The sequence below is a fragment of the Loxodonta africana genome, chromosome 4, assembly GCF_030014295.1.
Source record: "Loxodonta africana isolate mLoxAfr1 chromosome 4, mLoxAfr1.hap2, whole genome shotgun sequence".
NCBI classification, from domain to species: Eukaryota; Metazoa; Chordata; class Mammalia; order Proboscidea; family Elephantidae; genus Loxodonta; species Loxodonta africana.
In genome coordinates this window covers 55,582,333-55,607,176 of record NC_087345.1, presented here as the reverse complement: position 1 = coordinate 55,607,176, position 24,844 = coordinate 55,582,333, and the positions used below count along the sequence as shown (strand labels likewise).

General features: G+C 35.9%; 1 protein-coding gene across 2 annotated transcripts in view; it reads left to right on the top strand.

The window, feature by feature from the left end:
* The window catches only part of SYT1 (synaptotagmin 1), a 238,934-nt gene that overhangs the window by 61,324 nt on the left and 152,766 nt on the right, over positions 1-24,844 (top strand). Inside the window, exons 2-5 of one of the 2 annotated variants that reach the window (XM_010599005.2) lie at positions 3,390-3,574; positions 9,640-9,753; positions 13,519-13,686; positions 16,145-16,312. In XM_010599005.2, the coding sequence (XP_010597307.1) occupies positions 3,390-3,574; positions 9,640-9,753; positions 13,519-13,686; positions 16,145-16,312 (635 nt within the window). Of the gene's footprint in view, positions 1-3,389; positions 3,575-9,630; positions 9,754-13,518; positions 13,687-16,144; positions 16,313-24,844 lie in introns of both variants that reach the window. The other variant, XM_003405220.3, reaches the window with a different exon arrangement.

The window sequence follows — 24,844 nt, the reverse complement described above, 5'->3', positions numbered from 1 at the left end:
CTATTTTCTTTTCGTAAACTTGTCAAACCATTTCTGTCTTGTCCTGTGTAATTCAAGACTTCGATGTAGTTCTCTGAGAGACTATCGTACAAGTTCAACCAGGAGAATAATTTACTAAGTTCAAAATGAAAGGTCATTATTAATGCTGTCTCGTCTGCAATGAATACATAGACCCAGTCATGCAGGCGAGGATTTTAAGCATATTAACAGAGGTAGAAGCTTTTAAATGCAGTATTACAATGATGTCATTGATGGCATAAGTTTAATTTGTTGTTGTTGTGTGCTGTGGAGTTGATTCCAACTAATAGCAACTCTGTAGGACAGATAGGAACTACCCCACTGGGTTTCTTAGGCTGTAATCTTTACAGGGAGAAGCCCTGGTGGTATAGTGGTTAAGCACTTGGCTGCTAACTGGTGGTTTGAACCCATGAGCAGGTCCAAGGGAGAAAGATGTGGCTGTCTGCTTCTGTAAAGATGTATACCCTTGGAAGCCCTATGGGGCAGTTCTACACTGTCCTGTAGGGTTGCCTTTTTTCCACTGGAGCTGCTGAAGGGTTCCAAACACCAACCTTGAACCACTGACCTTTTAGTTAGCAGCCAAGCACTTAACTATAGTGCCACCAGGGCTTCTATGGTTTAATTTACACTTTTTAAAAAGAATAATTGATTAATGAGATTAGAGGACTATAAGAAAACATGTTTTTGGATGTGAGCTTATCTATAATTTTCACACATACATTTCTTTGACTGAAAACACAATTTTAGAATTGTAAATTCATATGTCCTTAAATCAACAGTTAGTCTCCAATCATTAATGAGCATTCTTATGAAGCTAAATGCTGAGGGATAGCAAAGAGAGTGGGTTTCCTCAATTTTGAAGTGAGGTTAATTTTTAAGTGTCTTTAGCAAAGTGCTCCTGACTTGATGTTCCACAGTCATCGGGACTAATGATGTCCCAATGTCTTTTTTTATTACATCAGACAAATCTAATGGCTTCTGATTAATCTCAATAGCTATAATTTGTATCATGAATAATTCCTTTCCAGTTAAAGTGAAATTCTAATGTTTCCACAATGAGACCTTGTTTTTTATAAGTACATGGTATAGGGGATGCCAAATAAGAAAGCTAACTTTTATCAGATGAACAACTGTAATAGAAACAAGTATGTATTTGAGTATATTCGTGTTTATGTACTTTATTGTTTTAAACAGAGCCTATAAATCTGAAGCCTCCCCACTTATCCAAAAGTCACCTCTTCTCTCAATTCCTTTAGCATTCAACAGAACCCCCTTCAGTGTATTTATCTCTTTCTTTTAATATTGGCGTACAGGTTTTATCTCCCATCATATACCCTGAGACCTCTTTGTTACCCACAGTACTCAGCCCTTTGCCTTGAGTATAAAGAAGTAAAGTTGTTGTTGACTGCCATCAAGTCAGCCCTGACCTCATGGAGACCCCGTGCCTGATGGAATGAGATACTGCCAGGTCCTCTGCCCCCGCCACAATCTGTTGGAGACCACACTATTGTGATCTATACGTTTTCACTGGCTGATTGTTTGGAGGAAGACCACCAGGCCTTTTTTCCTAGTCTGTCTTAGTCTGGAAGCTCCACTGAAACCTATTCAGCATCTTAGCAACACATACCATATTTTTACAAAATAACCCACATTTTCTACATTTGTTTGCCAACCCCACCCTCCCCATGCAAGGTATTTTCGTAAGCATGCCATGCTAATTTTTTTCGTAGCAACATGTAAAAAAATTGGCACAAAGTATTTCATGGGGGAGAGCATGGTTGGCAAATAAATGTAGAAGTCACAAGTTATTTGCATAAAAATACGGTAAGCCTTTACTGGCCAAAGGGTGGTGGCTGCACATGAGGCACATTGGCCAGGGATTGAAGCCAGGTCTCCTGCATAGAAGGCAAGGATTCTATCACTGACCCGCCATTGCCATTAACTGAGCTCTATGTGCACTGGGTGGGTTCTGGGATGTGTTGGACAGGGTTCTAAGCTTTTTAGTATATTAACTCCTTTAGTCTTCACAACCTGAAAAAATGGATACCATTATTATATTCACTTTATAGAAGAGGAAACAAACTCAGAAGAGTTAAGCAATCTGACCAGAGTCACACAGTCTGCATATGGCCAAGCCAGGACCTGAATGCAAGCCTGGTTGTAGAGCCTGAACATTTAACTTCTACCCTACCTCTGATACCCTGAGCAATTTACTCTTCCTATGATTGACTTTCAAGTACCAAGTACTTCCTAACATTTACTACAGCTATGATTTTATACTTTTATGTTTATTTGATTAATGTCTGCCTCCTCACACGATCCAGAGCATATTAATGGAACATCTAGTATCATGGATTGAATTGTGTTCCCCAAAAATATGTGTATCAATTTGACTAGGCCATGATTCTCGTATTATGATTGTCCACCATTTTCTCATCTGATGTGATTTTCCTATATGTTGTAATTCCTCTCTATATGATGTTAATGAGGTGGGATTAGTGGCAGTTATGTTAATGAGGCAGGACTCAATCTACAAGATTCCATTGTGTCTTAAATCAATCTCTTTTGAGATATAAAAGAGAGAAGCAAGCAGAGAGACGGGGACCTCATACCACCAAGAAAGCAGTGCCCGAAGTACAGCATGTCGTTAGGACCCAGGGTTCCTGCACAGAGAAGCTCCTAGACCAAGAAAGATTGATGATAAGGACCTTCCTCCAGAGTTGACAGAGAGAGAAAGCCTTCCCCCGGAGGTGACACCCTGAATTTGGACTTCTAGCCTACTAGACTGTGAGAGAATAAACTTGTTTGTTGAAGCCATTGATTTGTGGTATTTCTGTTATAACAGCACATGATAACTGAGATACCTACTATTTGATGTGTAATAACAGCTAACATGTGTTAAGCTTTCTCCATATGCCAGGTACTGCATTTATTATTTAATCATCATAAAAACTCAGTGAGGCACCTAAAAATTTATCTTCACTTTATAGATGAGGAAACTGAGACAGGGAGAGATTGGGTGACTTACCCAAGGTCACACAGCTAGTGAACGATGGATCCAGGATTTAAAAATCAAAGATCACATCCCAGAACCATGCTCTAAATAACGGAAATCTATCTTAGAGAATCAAGGAAAGGAATAGAAAGGAGGTGGCATTTGAGATACATGGAAGGGCAAAATGGAAAGGATAGAAACAACCATCTAGTCGGAGGGAAAAACATGGATAAAGTAATGTCAACCAGTATGCCTGGAGCCTAGTAGATGCTCAATAAACATGAATGAATGAATATCTTTATTGCCAATGAACTAAAACATTTTCTATATGTAAGTATTTTACTAGTAATGTTCTATGTGAATTTTTTTCTTTCAGTGCCACCATGGGCCTTAATTGCCATAGCCATAGTCGCAGTTCTTTTAGTCCTGACCTGCTGCTTTTGTATCTGTAAGAAATGTTTGTTCAAAAAGAAAAACAAGAAGAAGGGAAAGGAAAAGGGAGGGAAGAACGCCATTAACATGAAAGATGTGAAAGACTTAGGGAAGACAATGAAAGATCAGGTAATGTATTCATTTCATATTTCCTCTTAGAGTATTTTGTTAAAAACTAATAGATAAATGCTTCATTATTTTATGGTAGATACTTATAGAAACAACTTCTGGACACAAGTCATTGTCATATAGATGCTTTGAAATCCTTTTAGTCATTATTCAACCTCCTAAAGTATATTGGTAACATTTGGTAGGACTTTCCTATCTCTGAGCATACAGACCAAAAAAGGGCATCCATGACCACTAGGGCCATCTTGATGGGTCCAGCATATTAGAAAGGTGCTGAATATTTTTATTACATCCATTTAGGCAATATTAATTGTGTTTAGAAGTAGAGAACAGAATAAAGAGTACCTGGATGTTCCCCCCTTGGGCAGGAGATGTTTCAAACTTTTTTTACTGTTTGTAGTCACTATAAAATGAATGAATCTTATAGTTGTTCATCACACTTGATGAAAGCTACCGTGCCTACATAGCCACTCTATAATTAGTTCTCAAGAATAGTGAGTTACACAAGGGAAGAAAGAAAAGTGTGAGTTGCTCCTAAAGAGCAGGGAATTTTAAGGCAATGTCCTTATTTCCACACTTAGCGACAATTAATACCAGAACACTGGTTACAAAATCTGTTCTGGCTGGGTTGTCTTCCACAGTTTAAAAAAGCTATTCGGCTGTCCTTATGATTTTTTTCCTAAATTGACTGGATGATTTGATTCAGGGTAAGGTTTACTACTAATAATGATGATAGCTAAATGCCTCTTCATTTAGTTTTTAGAATCGTATTCATATTGGATATTTCTAAGGAACATTTAATTCATACAAAATAAAATGTAAATATAAATTTATATAGAAATAATATTTTCAGTTATCAAGGTTTCCCAACAAATAATTAAAAAATTTACTCCCATACAGTTTTTAATTCCTCTTACAGCACTAATTACTATTAGTTGAATACTTAAATATGTGAATCTGCTTACTGAGCTTTATGAACAATTTAATCGTGTGCTGTAACAAACATTTTAGTACATTTGCATAGTTCCCTACTAAACTACACACTCTGAGCACTAATACCCTCTTCTCAACTTCAAACTCTTTTCTCAAAGACATTGTAGGATCTAAATCACAAAGGCTTATTTTTTCACTCCCTGCTCTTTTGTTTCATTTCAAAGCTATGGAATGGATGTAATGCCTTCAGTCACTCTCAAGAGAGTTTTATCCTGAGCTCAGGGTAACAAGAGTTAAATTTTTCTGACAGTTTCTAATCACTGCCATAGGAGTTCATGCACAAACATTCAATGGCAGATGTCTAATAAGGATTTCTGTCTTTGGGTAATTTGTTAAGTAGTAACTGAAATTTTAAATCCTGTCTTGCTTTATTCCAGCATTTTCCATAACCATCAAGACTTCGTACAGATTTCCTTAAGCAACTTATTGGGAGATTAAATATGGAAATAATCTTCTACATGAACGGAATAATACATATGTTAATTTCAGCTGTATTCGTGAGAAAAATAACTTGAAAATACAATACTATCATTTTCATGGCCATCATGAAATTCAAATGTGGCTTCCCCATGTCCTAGAAATAAGAATTAAAAGCCTGAATAATAGTAGAAGATAACTATAGCATTTCTTCCTAAAATAACTATAGCATTTCTTCCTAGAATAAGAAATTTAAATATTTATATTTTTCTTTGTGGAATTTGTTCTGTATGATGTAAAACTGTAATTTATAGCATAGCAGTGGTATTTATTACCCCTGTTATGAGCTGGATAAATGACCAAGTTCTAAAGAGTAATAAATACATAGAATTGAGGGTAGTTAATTTTCCATTGCTTACCCATTCCTTTAGATGTGGGCAGGGGACAGAGAAAAATCAATCAAATATAAAAATACTGAGAATTTCATGACAGTTTACAATAACAACTGACTTATACAATGCGTTTAGGATCTCAACCACTCGGAAAGGTATTTATAATCATTTTAAGTAGATCACTTGGTCTATATAAAATTTTAGTTAGGTCTTACAAGTTATAAACAACTAAATATACTTGATGAAATACAGTTTGGGCAAATATAAATAGACCTCACTGATAAGCATTTATATAACAGAAATATATGTTACTTTTCAAGGCAATAAAATAGCTAAAAATGGGTTCCATCCTTTTGTGAAGAAGGATGAAGAATCAAAATAGAACGTGCAGATTCGAAGACATTATGTCACAGGAGCACCCAAATTTGAAACAGCCTAAATACAATGCAGAATTTGTCTTACATAATTACATTTTAAAAACATTTTAAGTCAAATGTTGATGTGAATGTGGGAAAGACAATATAGATATTCCATGCCTCTCTCTCATTTTAAAAAAAGGACAGATAAGAGAGGCATTTTAGATATGATTTCTTAAAATAGGCCCCAGGGCAATCAATAAATTACCATTTCAAGCCTATAAGAACTCACAGAAATTCAAATTTCAATGTCATGGCCATATGTCTACAGGGTAAGATTTTATAACCCAGGAAGAATGTCAACTAAAAGTAACTATAAATAGTATATTTCTGTATCTATACCTAAGATATATATTAATATTAACTTTTATGCCTTAAAATTTGAAAATGTGAAAAAATCAGAGGGGAAAATATCAGCTTGTTTAGTCATAGCTCTGGAAAGGTCATTTCTCCATGGTTTTCACCAATGTCTGTGGGTATTTTAATTTTTATTTCTTCCTTCTCTGTCCTCCTTATCTGTGTTGTGTCTCATGACTGTTCTGGACTGTCTCTTGCGGTAGGTTTCCTCTGCTACTTAGACACCCCTAGTCAACGCTGGGATACATTTAGTTGCCTGGCAGCTGGGGATCCACAGCTGAGGGTGGACCATTCTCCATACATCAAGAGGCTGAACTACATTGATTTTTTTATGATCAAGTGTCCTCATTGTAAACTTTACCGACATAGATTAAATAGTGATGTATTAGAAAGCTCAAGTTATAAATCGATGGCCACAGAAAGGCTATCCAGCCCCTCTGTCCTCTTTTTGGTGTGCTTTGTCAAATCTCAATCTGAACAACGTAACTTAAAGTGAACAGATGCTCCTTCTGATGGCTTTGAACAAAGTACTATTTGAATGTCCAAGCAGGCCATAGGCATGTACACTAAAATCTTTGAAATTCAAAATGAAGCCTGATGTTCCCAACACAGCTTTTTCTCCTGCAATTTATCACATTCTCAGAACCGCTGCGTTTACAAGCTCTTTCTTCCGTATTTTGTTCCACGGAGAGAAAAATATTGCTCTCGAGATATTATAATAGCTACTGATTTAATGGGTCTGAAGTTAATGCGATGGTACAGAAAATATCTTGCTTAAACTCAGCCTTTGGGACAGGAATAGACTTAATCACTTCAGTGATGAACAGTGGTACTGAGAAATTATCAAAAATTTAGCCCTATTTCATGCAGGATAATTGCAGAGATGGTCCTGAGCCTTTTATTAGAGCAAAAACCACTTAGGGAGAAAGAGATTTAATATCTCAGCTATTTCAAATTGCACTGGGCTGAAACATGATATGTAAATTGTCAGCTCTGAAAGAGACTTTTGAAAAAATATTTAATCCTGAGTTTTTTATTTATTATGATAGAGTGATGTACGGATTTTTTCAGATGGAAATGTGCATTCGTTCGCTATTATTAAGAAAATTAAAAATCTTACTGGGAAGTAATTTACCTAAGCTGCAATCTTCTAAGCGCATTTTCTCTGACAGTATTAAAGATTTATATATATATATATTTTTTTAAGGAGCCCAGGTGGGTCAGTGGTTAAGCACTCTGCTGCTAACCCAGAGTTTGGAAGTTCAAACCCACCTGCTGCCCCATAGGAGAAAGGTGTGGCAGTCAGCTTGCAGAAAGATTACAGCCTTGGAAACCCTATGGGACAGTTCTACTCTGTTCCGTAGGGTCGCTATGAGTCGGAATCGACTCAATGGCAATGGGTTTGGTTTTTTGGGTAAGGTTTTGAAAGGGCAATGGGATTCCACAGCCTGAAGTTCTCTACTTAAACTCAGTAATCTGTCCTTGTCACTTTACTAGCTCATGTTCCCTTCAGTGACCACCCCCACCATCAAGTTAAAAGATTAATGCAAATTTTTAATAATTATATTGTTCCCTGCCTCCAGCTATCAGTAAATCACCATTTTAATATTCACAGAAACATCCAAGTATAAATGAAACTTTTCAAATTAAATGGTACGTGGCTAACCAAATCGGAAAGAGTTTCTACACAGATATAATAATGGCATTTTTCAATTTTCCAAACACATTGTAGGCTCCTGAGAAATTTCAAGAAGCATAAAAGGGGTGGCATCTCTGACCACAACTCAACTTTCTCTTTATATGATCTCATGTGAGTGCATCTGTGAGGTAACCAAGCCTCAATGACTGTGGGTCAAACTGGAGTTAGCTGGGTGGAGCCAAATTAGGAAACCTTGTGAAAACAGGATCTGAGGCAGCCATTTTGAAGGATCTCTGAGGGTCCCTTGATAAGTGGATGAGTGAACAGGGAAGCTTTGTCCTGAGAATGAAGAACACAGAAAGAAAAGACCATGTGGTATACATGATGCAGGGAAGTGTGAGAGAAGCTGGAATATGATGATGCTGACACTTTTCTCTTTGCATTTATATATTTGCATTTCAATTTTATGAGAGTCTTCAGGTTCAGCTTGAGAGCTGATTTCCTTTACTCCCCTGACACACACACACATACAAAAAAAAGAAATGAGAATTCCATAATCAAAAGCTAGGAGACAATATTTGCCAATAGGACAACAACAAAAAAGACTGAGATCGCTAAAATATAAAATGTTCCTGTAAATCAATAAGAAAAAAACAAACAACATAATAGAAAAATAAGCAAAGGATATGAAGAGGCAATTCCAAGGAGAAAAAATACAAATGATTAATGTAAAGATTTTTAAATTATTCAACCTCACTCATGATCAGGAAAATATAACTTTTTAAAATTTTTAATTTTTACTATTTATTCCTAATATTTTTAATTCTTTAAAGCAGTAAGAATGCACATCCCTAGAAACGAAGTTTCTAAGATTCATAATCTAAAACTTTTAATTTTTAGCAAAATTTTTGCATTTGTAAGAAAATGCATTATATAGTTTTATTTTTTTTTAAAGAGGAGCATTTGAATGTATTTTCTGAAATAACGAGCTTTCTAGCATTTCAATCTGTGTTACACTTCAGTTTTCAGTTATAAACAATATTCAACTGGTCAGACTATTTCAAGAAGGGAGAACAGTTCCACAATATTTGTTCTTTAAGCAAAATGAATTTTTATATCAATTTGAATTTTTGACAAAATTGCAAAGAACTGTTTTTACGTTTTGATATCAAACAGACCCTTACATCAATTTAATTCAGCCTAGCTTTTTGTGGAGCTGTTATAAAAATAAAATGGTAAACTTAAACTGGAAGTGGGATGAACTTTTCTCTAAATATGCATTTGCTGGTGGCATGTTTTTTCCTCTTTTTCCATAACCATTATAAATATATTTGTGAAACTTGGGGAATTAAAATTTTCTGAGAATTACTTACTCAACTTTTTCGTAGGAAATAAGGAAACAAAAGGCCATGCACTCCATATAAATTACTCTTCTGCATGTAACCATGATCTCTTTAAACTAAATGAATGTGAAACCTGGCCTGGTTAATCGCATGTTTATCACATTTTTCCTCTGAAAGAAGCAGTTTGATCAGAACCAGATTTAATACCAAGGTGACATTTTCTTCACAACGATGTTACATTTTTTTGCTTGCAATATTCTGGGGGGCTTCTTCCACTGCTTCCATGTTGCTTGCTGATTGGGGGAAAAATTCCGTGCACACATGGAATTTAAAAAAAATATGTAAGCAGCAAATGTGAATGTGTGTCGGACTAACTGAGATTTCCAGCATCTTAGCGCTTGCTTCAAACAGCTTGGAAGTATAACGACAGGCCCAGTTTATTTCGGGTTTTGATGAAAATTCACTTGAATTCACGTATGATCCTCTTCTCTACTCACAGGCTCTTAAGGATGATGACGCTGAAACTGGGTTGACTGACGGGGAAGAAAAAGAAGAGCCCAAAGAAGAGGAGAAACTGGGAAAGCTTCAATATTCACTGGATTATGATTTCCAAAATAACCAGGTCTGAGGAAGAAAAATGTCTTCTAATTCCATTACATTTTCTGAAATCACCAAGAAGAAACTGAAGCAAGCTTTTTTTACTTCTTAAAATATTTCATTTGCTGTGAGGGGAAAATGTAATTATCAAAGCTATTGATGAAAAAATTTCTAAGTACAGGCAGTCCTCTACTTGCTAATTTAACTTCTGGTAATTAGAATTCACAGTATTCAACCGATTATATCTACTTATGGCACTTACGCAGGCAGGCAGAATAAAAATTAACTTGAAGCAGTCAGCCTGCTTCTGAGAGCTCCCAGCCAGGCTCGCCCCCACATAGATCCCTCGAGCCTGAGCTAGAAAGAACAACCTTCCTTGGACTTCACAGATTTAGATTCAAACAGAGCTTGGGGCCTTTGTGTTGAGCCACCATTCAAGCCAAAGTTCTGAAACATAACAGATTGATAAGGAATCAAATGATAAAAAATTAACTATGGTCTATGAATTTTAAAGGCAGGAATGCCTTATGTAATATCACAATATTAGGTCAAATATCTAATGCTAATGAGATAGCAATTCTGAAAAAGCAGAAAGACCACTAATTTGATTTCTAGTGCCTACGACTGCTGCCCAAAAAGTAACAGGGAACTAAAGAGGTAACAAAACAAGCATTCCTGCTCTAATTTCTCAAAAAAGTCATGAAACGCCACCTAGATAAATGGTAATCTCAGTTACTGTTTATCTGATGGCTGCTATACAAAGAAAACTGTTAAAATCCATGACATTGAGGGAGATGTTCCTTTATCTTCTAAATTGCTAAAGAAATTTAAAAAGCTATGTAAAAATTTGTGGAGTCAGCTAAACTAGAGACCAGGACCTTAAGAATCCTTAGGGCATAGGAGAGACTTAAAAAAAAATATGTATATATATATACACCTATTGCCTTCAAATTAAATCCCACTCATAGCAACCCTATAGGACAGAGTAGAACCACCCCATGGGGTTTCCAAGGAGCAACTGGTGGATTCAAACCACTGACCTTTTGGTTTACAGCCAAGCTCTCAACCACTGCACCACCAGGGCTCCATAAAGAAGACTAGGGGAGTTTTAAATCTCTTCTCCAATTTGATTTACTTCACTCACCTTTTTCGGACAAGGAAGAACTGATACATGCAAAGTAAATATAGTTAACACTTATGCAGTATGTGTTATTTCCAGTTTTTAGAGGAATGAACAAGAAATGAATCAAGCACCAATGCTCAGCTCTGACCACTGATGTCCAATGTAGTAACGCCGTAAGAGCTCTGAGGAACATCATAACAGCTGCAGAATTCTGAGTTTTATTTGGGGATTGACAGTTCGAATAATGTCTAAAGTTTCCAGATGATTCCTCATAGAGGATGTATGCTCTGTCATGTAAAAAGGAATTTAGCCTTGGGTAGTTAATTCACATTATGCTCTAGAAAGCTGTAGATTGGTTTGAAGGTACAGGTTTATAGGTAAGGATTTATACAGGAATATTATAGGTATACCACTTACAGTTAATTAAATATGACATTTTAAGTAATTTCTATCACTTCTACCAAAATTTAAGCATCAGGACTTGGTTGGGAGCCAAACCTATTATTTGGTCAACGTATGTTATCTTAACATACAACATTTTTTCCAGATATTTCACCTGCCTGTGTATATGCACCCAATTTTTTCTCTCAATTTATTCTACTTTCCTATTTCCTAGTAGAAGCCTAGAGATATCTCAGTCTGGTTAGTCATAATTTTGAAACTTCTAAATTGGCATTGATTACTATAAGTAGTATTTTCGAGAGTAGCCTTTTTAAGAAAATAAATAGCATTGATTTTTTTTTCTTTTGCTCACATCTAATGACAGTACATTTCCTGTTCCCATTCCAGCAAACATCAAATCTAAAAGGTATTTTACTCTGAGCATCTGGAAGATTCCATCTGATGAATTTTTTTTAATATTATGCATTGATTTTTTTTTTTCAAATGTTCTCAACTAATTTGACGATTCCTATGAGGTAGGGAAGATAAAGTCTCAGAAACATCACAGATAAAGCTGTATAATCAAATGTATATGTTTGCTTACCAAAACTGAACCCATTAACCCATTTACCATCAAGTTGATTCCAACTCACAGTGACCCTATAACCAAAACTAGAAGGCCACCTTGGTTTGGCCTTCATGATGGATCTTTCATGATGGAGAGAAATGTGATACATCTATTTCTTATGAGTCAGGGGTTGGAAGAAATGAATTCACCCTCCAACAACAAAGTATCTGAAAGCCTTTGAAACATAAAAGATCAAGTTTTAAAGAGTTTAAGCTATACAGATCGTGCTTTCTCTGCCAAAAAGAAAATTTGTTATAAAGTGAGACTGAGTTTGACTTGCAAATACAAATCTTGTTTATTCACATTGTTATCCAACAGAAAATACCATATATCAATTTGGCAAACCAAGAGACAGATTGTTTGCTTTACTAATCCTGCGTTTATACATCTGACGCCCATTTTATTTATTCTCTGATCATCTTTCTGTGGTCTGTCTACCTGCAATGCAATACTCTTACTGCTATGGCTATATGATGACGCCACAAAAAGAAATTGAATCATTCAAATGGAAAGAACATAATCATTTAGGTTATTGGTTCAGGTGAAAGCTTGAGCCAACATGCACTTAAGACCATGGCGGGTCACTTTTACAGAAAATGGGTGTGATTTCTTTAAGGTGGTGAATTGCTTTTCTACTCTATCGGCTTTAAAAAACACAGGCTCAAATTTTCAAGCTCTTATGTGAAAAGCTATAGTGTGACTGCATGTATTGAATAGTATATACTTGAATAACAATAAGAGAGTCTACTTTTGCTTCCCAGGTGAATTTAAACAACCCCCTTAACACAAAACTTCTGATGGCAGGGCATCTAGAATAATTCATTCACGTCTTTTTTTTTTTTCTTTGCAAAAATATTACCACCACCAGCCTAGACTCTCATTCATCGTAAGTCTTCGGAATACATCACTAAGAAAACAGACTTGCAGAAATGCAAAGATTTCTTGTGTACTTGAAAAAATAATCCAGAAACTTATTCATTTAGCACTAAAAACCGTATCTATTATCTCACCCTCATTTAAGCTTATATTCATTTAATTTCTTTGACTCCATGTTCTATATTTAAGCACAGAATTTAATGGATAGTAATTATACTGGGAGTTAAAAAATACTAGCCAGCACACAAGTCAAAGTCAAATATGAAAGAAACTTGAAGATCTTATTTCTTATATCAAAATGCTACCCAATTTCTAAGAAATTTCTATGTAGCTTGTCTGAGGCTTTGGTGTGGAATAAAATTTTCCTACTTTATAATTACAGACTTGTGATTGTTTAACAATTTATTTCCACTTACAAATCATGCCCTGGAAAGAAACATAATGCACAAGGGCTTTTAGCAACTGGAAAGTAATTTGATTGCAACCCTTTTGCAAATATGAATTCCATATTTAACTGTAATCAGCAACCTTTTAAAAGCATCTTTTGTGCTTAAAACCAGGCTTCCTAGAGCCTGCATCTGTCAGAATTGGGTTTCTGAAGTCTATATAGCTTGCTTCATTTGCCTTCTGTGTTCAGATTCATGAGAAAAAAAAAAAAAAAAAGTTTATTAAAAGCAGGAAGAGGGAGAAATCACAGTATGTAGCACTGCAAAAAAATGAATAAATCTTTTCCAAACTGTCCCCCAATGTTTGTGTTTGCTGTTTTTTCTTGTTCATTTCAGCTGCTGGTAGGAATCATTCAGGCTGCCGAGCTGCCCGCCTTAGACATGGGTGGTACATCTGATCCCTATGTGAAAGTGTTCCTGCTGCCTGATAAAAAGAAGAAATTTGAGACAAAAGTCCACCGAAAGACCCTTAACCCTGTCTTCAATGAGCAATTTACTTTCAAGGTATTTTTTTATACATATCATTTTTCTCTCTTGATGTTACATCAAAAAGACTGCTCTCATCCTCACACATACATAGATTTGCCCATAAACATTAGGTGCTCACAAAAAATTCTACTCAGAATAGTTAGAATCATTATCTCCAAACCAGTGAGGATTCTGTATTGCATTTAAATTTGGTCAAAGTAGGATTCAGCTTCGTCATTTGAGAACAGAGTATCAACTGGAATATAACTGGGATGTCATATTCACCGCCAAAAAGTAAGGTCTACTTTAAGGGTGTCAGAAGGCTTGAACATTTTCCCCCTCTCTACAATAAAATCCAAGAAATTAATAAAATCATTACTTTTCTAAGTTTCAAAGTTCCTGAAAATAGGTAAGCCTAGTGGAAATCACAGAATAAATTGTGTTCCAAAGTTTAAAGGGCAGAAACAGATATATTCTCTTTTCGAAATCCTGTGTGTGCAGGGGGCAAATTGAGTACTCTAAAGCCATTCTTCTTAACTCCTCAATTAAAAAAAAAAAGGTTAATGTATTGTTTTTCTGTATTTCTGGTGTTTTTCTTCATTCTAGGCTCTTCCCTGGTGCTCTGCATCTTGTTGAGACACTTCAGTTGACAAATAATAATGGAGAGGGCTTCTGGCCATAAAATAACTCTACAGGAAAGCACGCCCTGCAGGCTTCCGTCATCGCTGCATATACAAATTTTGTAGCTCTTGGCTTGAAATCATTCATAAAAACAATTCTTTTCGTAGATATCTTTAAGAGACGAAAAAAAATGTAATGCATTACTCCAAACAGTAAAACGGCTGAAAAATGAAATGTCTGTGAATATGCCAGCATTCTAATTCAAAATCACCATGGGCCCGGCTAACAATAGCACGTGCCTCACGTGGCAATAAATTGAAATAAATTGATGACGCTTAGGGCATGCGTCATTTTCCCGAACCTCCTTTCCAGTTTTGTAGTGGAGCAGTCTCTTTTTATGCTCTGAAATTTTCAAGTTTTGAAGACAAAAATTACTAATTTATTTTCAGCAATCCTATTGAAAACCTTCACTTTTCCATACCCAGAGAGTTAATTTAGAGCAGCAGAAGAAAACATTATGGAGATACTCAGTTTATGAAGACCTAATCACTGTGGCCAATATATCATTAAACAGAAAACATAGAAAAAAGGAAAAATATTGCAAATGCTAATCACAATAATTTTATTTGATTATATATTAATGTAGGTCAGCAGTTTCTAACCAGAATTTAATAAGCACATTCTTAAATTATTTGAAAGAACATTGTGGGGACTTAGCTTTGTTTTGAGTTGTCAGTATACTATTTGTTATTATACTGTCATGTATTTATTATTATATATACTACCATTACAGAAAAATATTGTTATTTGCAATAGCATTTTAATAAAATAATTAGATTCCAAAAAGATGATAAATAAATGGCAGAAGATAAAAACCTTAGAAAAATCGAATTTCTTACACTTACAGAGTCAAATATTCTCTCTTCTCCTTTTTTAATATACAGAGTTAATTAGGAAATGTTTGCTAGAGCATAAGATAGCTATTTACACTGATAAAATAATAGGAAGTATACTAAAATTAATCGAACCTTCAATACAAGTCTAAACAATTTCTTAATTAGGCATTCCTACTCAGTTACTGAAGTATAGGTTACTTGGATTGCACTGCTTTTCCTGAATATTAAAAATGTCACTAATAAACACCCCCAACCCATAGCATCTGTCCCAGATATATTTGCACAGCTAGATAATTTATCAGTTCTTGGCCTTTTGCCCCCCTCTCCCCCCATCCTAAAGAGTGTCACACCTAAGAAGGAACTTCAAGGTCTATTTTATAATGCATCTCTGATATTCAAAACATCAATTTTCTAGTCAGTTCATGTCAATCGGTAAATTATTTTAGGGAGTAGATAAGTAAGGCCCTTTGTGAATTTCATTTACATTCTTTCAGACTACTCATACGCCTCTTAATAAATCACTTTTCCATTAAACTGTAGCATTCAGATAGCTCGAAAGAGTTAATGAAATGTTTGGAGCAAGCTATCTATCCCTGAGTAAGTTATACCCTAGCCAATACAGCTTAAAATAGCCTATAAAAAAAAACTTACTTATAGCCAAATGTAAGTGGCTTATTTTAGTATTTTATCAATCTTTAACTGTTTATAACCTGACAAATAGTAGGACCCATTATTAACAATACTGAAAGCTTCTTTGGGCTAAAGTGATAAATAACTATAGTAAGTTACCATTTTCTCTCAAGTAATTTAATCTCAAGCAGTAAGTCAGATGACTCAGTTTAAAGAAGCATCAAAAACATAATTATCTCCCTGTTCTGTTTATCTAATATAAACATTAAAATTAAAACACTCTAAGCCAGCAACATGTTTTAGCATTTTTCTGACCAGATATTTTGCCCTCATCTCTTTTGATTTAGGTACCATACTCGGAATTAGGCGGCAAAACTCTGGTGATGGCTGTGTATGATTTTGACCGTTTCTCCAAGCATGATATCATTGGGGAATTTAAAGTCCCCATGAACACAGTGGATTTCGGTCATGTAACTGAGGAGTGGCGTGATCTGCAAAGTGCTGAGAAGGAAGAGGTAAGAAAGACAGCATTTCTAATACGAGAAGGTGTACTCACCAGTTGCTACCCACGTAATAAGCTCTTGAGAGATACTCTTTAGAAAGGGCGAGGTGGGCCTCCAGCAGCTGACAGCTGGCAAAATAGGGTCAGGGGATTGCATAACCTCATTAAAAAGTATACAGGTCTTCTGGGTGTTATTTGAAAGAAAAGGGAGATTTGTGCACAGGATCTAAACAACTCCCCTAGATACACATGTACGTGCATGTGCGCACACACGTGCACACACACACACACAGAATCTGTTTCTAAAGCTTGCAAAATGTCACCGAAAAACAAGCCAATAAAAAAAAAAAAAAAAAAAACTACTTCTTTAAAAGGACGGTGAAAACCCGTCTTTTTCTTCCTATTTTTCTATAGTCATTTTGTGTTTTCTACATTGGTTATGTAGCTATTAAATAGAAATAAAATGGCACTTTTTCCTTGATTATTTCTGTGTACTGCAGACAGTTCATTGTTTCTCCTGAAAACCTCAGAGCATGATGGGGGAAGCATCAAATGTAATTCAAAAGGCTGATATTAAATCCATTTTTTATTTGACTCACATTTTTAGAGTGCTCCTCACATTGTTTTTTCTCAGTTTTAATAGTTTAGCCCAGTATTTTCTGTGATTTAAAAAGGGAAGTTCAATATACTCAGTGCATTTAAGCTACATAATAATCTATTCTATTTGATTATGTTATGCCTGCCTGGCACTAGCATTTTTTCTGTGAGAGTATCTCAGCAGGCCAATACCAGAAAAGCAAATAACTCTGAGCTTCTAAATTCTAAAACAACTCATTTCCCAGCCATTTTGGGGCCCTGACATGGGGCCATGATTACCCAAGGGATTACAAACAGCCATCAGTCATTTAGGATTGATCCCTAAATGTCAAGGGCAGCCCCTGGGTGGTATAAACAGTTAACACATTCAGCTGCTAACCAAAAAGTTGGTAGTTCAAGTCCACACAGAGGCACTTTGGAAGAAAGACCTGGCTATCTACTTCCAAAAAATTAGCCATTGAAAACCTATGGATCACAGTTCTACTCTGACACACATGCAGTTGTCATGAGTTGGAACTGACTCTATGGCAACGGGATATTAGATGCCTAGGATTTCATAAGATAGGGTCACTTTGGGGCCTCCAGGGACATCAAACCACCTGTGGTTAGTGAACATCTGAACAGAGTTAAAGAAAGAGTGTCCCAAGCCTTCAGAGAAACTATCTCAACCAAACCTACCCCCTGGGAACCCTCTCAGCCTAAGGTTTTGTGTGACCAAACTGAAACTACTAACTGCATACTTCGTATATAATAAAGTAAGGTTTTAAGACAGGCTTGTGAATTGCTGTGCTGAAATGAGATTTTGCTGGTGCTCTAAATTATTACTTGGTTGTTCAAAAAGAGTCAAAATTATTTGAGTTAAGCTTCAATTTCTTTTTATTTATTTATTTTTTTTTTTTTGAAGAGATATACATAACTTAGCAAAAATAGATTAGTACAATTGACATTCTTGGATCCCAAGATAGATAGAGCCTTACTGTGGATTTTCAAGAACAAACCTAGAATAACACTGAGTCTTTAAACTTCATGATTTTTCTAAGTAGTTCTTCCATATGAGTAAACTAATATGTATATTAAGTCCAATATCTGCAGAAAAAAAATAGAAACATTCGATCATTTTATCATAAGGTTTCCAAACATTTAACAAATTAGTGAGATGTTTCATTTTATATTTTATTGGAATGTTTGACTTTGTGTACAGTCCTTGTGACTGGAGGACAAAGTGGGACCATAACAAAGATTTATTAATTGATCAGTTTTCATTATTTGACTGGTTTTTGGTTGGTTTGTTGGTTGTATATCAGAACATAACCCACTTGTACCTCATAATCCCCACCTGTCCAGGATGCATGGCTCACACCCCTGCTTCCACCAGGTGATGTGAGATTTCAAGATTGCACCCACTCGGTTTCTGAAGAGTTGAGAAATATTTTTCCTGAGTTAAAGAAATGTAGGAGTCCCTGGGATGCACAGTCAAGCACTCCACTACTAGCCAAAAGGTTGGCAGTTGAAACCTACCCAGAGATGCCTTGGAAGACAGGCCTAGCAATCTGCTCCCAAATGTCACAGCCTTGAAAACCCTATGGAGAGTGGTTCAACTCTGCACATATAGGGTCTGCATGAGTAGGAATTGACTGGATGTCAAGAAGGTTTCCTCTTTCAAAAATTCTAACTATGAGTAGTACTTGTTCCTTCTTTCTCTTTCTCTTTCCTGCATTTCTTTTTCTTCCATGTCTTCTCACCCTATCTAAAACTTTGTCATCCAACTTACTCAAAAATATTCATTTCTAAATATTTATTAAACACTGCCATATTCCAGGAACTGCACTAGGGGTTTTAAAAAAGGAAAAGGGTAGACACTTTCCCTGCTTTCATGGAGTCTAGTGTTAACTCATTTTTCTTCCTAACTCCAACCTTTGTCTTGATTATTGCCAACTAGACAGTTTTCTAGAAAAAAAGTGTTGTCTTTAAGATCAAACCCTCCTCAGTTTCAACCTTGACTAACCCATTTACTAGCTCTGAGATCTTGGACAACTCACTTAACCTCTGTAAAATTCCATTTTTAATCTATAAAATAGTCTTAATATTATCTACTCCTTACCATACTTACCAATTAAATCAGATAGAATATAAGATACCTATCTCCCACTCATTCTTCTTGGCCCATCTTCTTTTTTTGTGCTCTCTTTCTCTTTCCTGTGTTTTCGTCTACCTATTTCAGTATCTCTGTCTACTTCTTCCTTCTTTTTCTCACCACCATTGTGGTGCTTATTAAATGCCTCTAGAGGTTTTTAATGGGAAATAGAACTACAATTATATTCTTAAAAACCTGGTACCTATCCTTACTGATACGTACTCAGGAATAGTTAATTTTTGGTTTTCAGTTTAATTACTGTTTCCCTTTAACATGATATAGGAAGCCTCATAAAACAGATGTCTAACTTGGAAAGTATCTCTGGATGACTAGACTGAGGTATAAACTCCCTCATAATAAATGATCTAAGCTCCCAGTTACATTTTATATCTGAAGAATTACTTGTTCTCACTGATATGTGCCCTATCTTCTCGTGCTACTGTCCATTAACTGCAGAAAATTATAATTGTGTGAATAAATTGAAGTCTTAGATTAACTTTAGTTCTCACGAGATTTTAGAGAAATTGTTTTTCTATTTTACATGAACTATTTTGTCCAAGATTTTAGTTTTGCTTTCATCTAACAATGTTTAATGTTATCTTTCAACTTGCTAGAACTTTAAAAGTAACAAAGAAAGTGAGAAAAAGGGAATTCAAGGAACAGCTTTGGAATCTAGACACTGAACCGCTAATCACCATAATATGTCCAGTTACAGTCTTAGATTTTGACAGAATGAGGTAGGCTTTATTGCCAAAAAGATGAAAAAAATATAAAAGTCATAAGATGATAAAGCAGTTGCGTAATTAAAGGATTCTGCTTTATTTTAATGGTCATTTAAACATGCAAGCAATTTAGAAAGAAATGGAAAGGATCATGGTGTAAGAGCCTTATCTGGATGTTACAAGCACATGTTTAAAAAAGAGGGGGTGTAGAAGAGATAAGCTCTGCTGGAAGAACATGAACAAGCACACAGCTCCCACTGTTAAGATTCCAGCCTCTAGTGAAAACATCAATGGTGAGGTTTCCATTCCGGCTTGTTTATGTTCCTCGAATTAACACAATGGAAACCCTGGTGGTGTAGTGGTTAATAGTTCAGCTGATAACCAAAAAGTTGGCAGTTCAGATCCACCAGGCACTCCTTGGAAACCCTATGTGGAGCAGTTCTATTCTATCCTATAAGGTTGCTATGAGTTGGAATCAACTCAGCAATGGGTTTGTTTTGTTTTGTTTGTTTTTTAATTAACACAATAGAGTCCTGATGGCACTGGTAGTTAAGAGCTCAGCTACTAACCAAGGGATCAGCAGTTCAAATCTACCAACCATAACCTGGAAACCCTGTGGGGCAGTTCTACTCTGTCTTAGAGGGACACTATGAGTTGGAATCAACTCAATGGCAATGCATTTGGTTCTTTGGTCGGTAAATTAACACAGTGAAAGGCATCCTACTGGTTTGGGTTCTCTTGCCATTTTTTATGCTGCATGATCGACCACTCCCTTCTCCCATCCCCCATCCACAATAGATGAAGTTGGATTTTGACCTTGGAGACAACTCAACATTTCTCTTACTTTTGTTTCTTTAAAACAGAAAATGTATATCTTCTGAGTTTCAAGTGATGGCTACATACAAAACTGGTAGCTTTCTTAATTTTTCCCTTCTCAGCATAAAGTGTCAAAATCATCATTTGCAATTAGTAATACAGTTGATCCATTTGCAAAAGGCTACCAATATGTGTAGCCTCAGGCTGTCTATGTTGAATTTTTGAGATTTTCTTCTTTTGTTTAATGATTTAACAAGTAGTTATTGAGCTCCTACTATACGCCACCCACAAGTCAAATCTGAAACGTACCTTCATACCACTCATTTAATAGCTGCACTTAATCACTTCAAATGTTACACTCAACAGCTGTGACTCCATTGTTCTCCCTTTATAAATGCTCTTATTTATGATCGTTTTAGAAATTGCCTCATCCCTGCACCCCAGCAGCAGGTACATACATACAGCTTCAAAGCATTCAGACTCTTTATTTTAGCATTTCAATCCAACTTTTTAAATTTCTTTTTCATCCTCATGCCTTCCACTACTTCTTATTTCTGAAAACAGCATAAGAAGCAGATACCACCAGAAAACAACGGAGCCTCTTTGTTTTGTTTTATTTTGTGTTTTAGCATCCTGCCCTGATATGCTGCAAGCTTTCATCACTTGCCTCATACTGTTTTGTCTCCATTAGGGAATAAGTCTCTCACCTTTGCTTTGTGTGGAATTCGTTAAAGAGTGATTTTTAAATGGGATTCTGTAATCCAGTGCAAATGGAAAAAAAATTGATTGCTGAATTAAAACAAGTTGGGACATAATTTAATTAGTACCCAAGCAGAAGGGAAGAGAAACTGCTTTAGTGCCTTAATAGAAAATCAATTTTGCAAGAAAATTTCAAATTTTTAAGCCTAATTAGAAAAACATTTACTTCACAGAGAAGCATTTGGAGAATACATATTTAATCAAATGGCAAGAGTTTTTAGCTTCCAATGGTCAATTATTGATACTTCTTTGGAATGGGTTAAAGTTGTTTTTTGCCATGGCATCTTATATGCCCAAGGATCATGAAAGAACTGATGCCGTTTCTAAGTATACTCAGAAGTCAGATAGTGACTCATACCCTCTGAGAATCTCTGCACAGCAAATCAATGCCCTGAATGGAAAGCCTTAAAGAAAGGTTAACTGCTGGAACTTTAAATATGGTTGCCAATAAGAACCTTCCTTGTCACTCACAAGCTACCACATTAGAGAATGGCCTTCATTTAGATCCATCGGATTCCAGGACAGCATACTTACTTTCGTTCACTTGTTCATTGTCTATCTTCCCCACTAGACTACAAATTCTATCCAGACAGTGGCCATATCTATTGTTCCCCACTGTGTAATCAGGTCCAATCACAGAGGCAAGAAGCACACAGTAGGCATACAAAAATATTTTTGAATAAACGAATGGGGAGAGGTGTTTCTTATATTGAGAGAAATGTTTCAAAACTCATAAGTCCATCTAAATAACAGTAATTGCCTTCTTGGTTTACAAATGAAGTCTAAAGTATTGCGAAAGTCTGTCAACAAAATGTCTTAGCACTGAACAAATGAAAATGATTTAGTACCTCTTTGTTTTTCTGTCTGTTTCTCTAAAAGCAGAGGCAGAATACATGTATGGAAAAATCATTGTTGTTATTGTTTTTGCTCATGGTGGTGAAAATGATGATAGAATTTATCTTTTTACTTTTGTAAAGACTTAGTGTCTTTTTTCTGTCTGCGATCTTCTTATTTTATGCTGTTTCCATGATGCACGTAAAGCTTGTGACTTAGCTTAATTTAACTTGTATTTAAAGTTAGATTTATTTAAAGCTGTGGTGTAAGACTCTGCTTGCAACATGGAAATTTACCCAAAGGGAAATGGAAAAGATTCCGTTCTGAAGAAAATTCAAAGAATGTGAACGATCTAAGTCTATCCTACCTACAATATTCCTTTTTAGCCAAATTTACAATATAGTAGATAGGATGTGGAAGTATTGATTTGTCTTATAGTATATTAAGACTACAGTATATTTTAGTGTACTTAATATATATGTGTCCATTCTATGGGACTAGAAACACATTGAGCTCCTTTTTAAACCTTTGCAGAAGTAGAGTTGTTATCCGATTTTACGACATATCTTTGGCAATAGCTATGATTTAGTTAATTCAGAATTTCAGTCATCAACTATAGCTGTATTCTTATGCATAATAAATGTCTCCCAAAATAAAAGAAAGGGGATCAACAAAGAAAATACATCAGCAAGAACTAATATGCTAAGACTGCCATTAACAAGCATAGTTAAGGGTGAATGAAGAATGGGGGAGATACACTGAGAAAGAAGATTGAACGAAGTAGTTTAATGACACCTTGTCTCTTAAACGTTGTTGTTGTTAGGTGCCATCAAGCTGGTTCTGACTCATGGTGGCCCTACATACAACAGAACAAAACACTGCATTGTCCTGCACCATCCTCAGAATCATTGTTATGTTTGAGCCCATTGTTGCAGCCACTTTGTCATTCTATCCCGTTGAGGGTCTTCTTTTTCACTGACCCATGATGTCCTTCTCCAGGGACTGGTCCCTCCTAATAACATGTCCAAAGTATGTGAGACATAGTCTTGCCATTCTTGCTTCTAAGAAACATTCTGGCTGTACTTCTTCCAAGAAAGACTTATTCATTCTTCTGGCAGCCTATGGTATATTCAGTACTCTTGCCAACATGGTAGTTCAAAGCTATCAATTATTCTTCGATCATCCTTATTCATTGTCCAGCTTTCACATGACTATGAGGCTATTGAAAATACCATGGCTTGGGTGAGGTGCACCTTAGTCCTCAAAGTGACATCTTTGCTTTTTAACAACTTAAAGAGGTTTTTTGCAGCATATTTTTCCAATGCAGTATATCATTTGATTTCTCGACTGCTTCTTCCGTGAGTGTTGATTGTGGATCCAAGTAAAATGAAATCCTTGACAATTTCAGGTCTTTTCTCCTTTTGTCACGATGTTGCTTATTAGTCCAGTTATAAGGAATTTTGTTTTCTTTGTGTTTTGATGTAATCCTTACTACAGGCTGTACTATTTGATCTTCATCAGTAAGTATCTTCAAGCCTTATTTGCTTTCAGCAAGCAAGTTTGTGTTATGAGTTGTGTCTTCACAGGTTCCTAATAAGTCTTCCTCCAATCCTAATGCTGCATTCTTTTTCATATAGTGCTTCTCAGATTATTTTTTCAGCATACAAATTGAATAAGTATGGTGAAAGAATACAACCCTGACACATACCTTTTCTGATTTTAAACCACACAATATTCCCTTGTTCCATTCCAATGACTACCTCTTGGTTATGTACAGGTTCTTCAAGAGCACAGTTACATGTTCTTCAAAATGCTATCCATAGTTTGTTATGATCCACACAGTTGAATGCCTTTGCATAGTCAATAAAACACAGGTAAACACCTTTCTGGTATTCTCTGCTTTCATCTGACATCAGCAATAATATTCCTTATTCCACGTCCTCTCTTGAATTTGGCTTGAATTTCTGGCAGTTCCGTGTCGATGTAGTGCTGCAACTGCTTTTGAATTATCTGCAGCAAAATTTTACTTGTATACAAAATTAATGATTTTGTTCAATAATTTCTGCATTCTGTTGAATCACCTTTCTTTGGAATCAGCACAAATGTGGATCTCATCCAGTTAGTTGACCAAGAGCTGTCTTCCAAATTTCTTGGCATAGACAAGCAAGCATTTCCTGTATTGCATCCGTTTGTTAAAACATCTCAATTGGTATTCCGTCAATTCCTGGAGCCTTGTTTTTTCACCAATGCCTTGAGTGCAGCTTGGACTTCTTCCTTCAGAACCATCGGTTCTTGATCATGTGCTACCTCTTGAAATGGTTGAACATCGACCAATTCTTCTTGGTACAGTGACTCTGTGTATTCCTTCCATCTTCTTTTGATGCTTCCTGCATTGTTCAATATTTTGCCCATGTTGTTGTTAGGTACTGTAAACCAGTTTTTGACCCTATATACAGCAGAATGAAACACTGCCCAGTCCTGCACCATTATCACAATCATTACCATGTTTGAACCCATTGTTGCAGCCACTGTGTCAATCCATCTTGTTGAGGATCTTTCTCTTTTTGGCTGACCCTCTACTTTACTGAGCACATGTCATCCTCCAAGGACTGGTACTTCCTGATAACACGTCCAAAGTACATGAGATAAAGTCTCGCCATCATTTCTTCTAAGGAGAATTCTG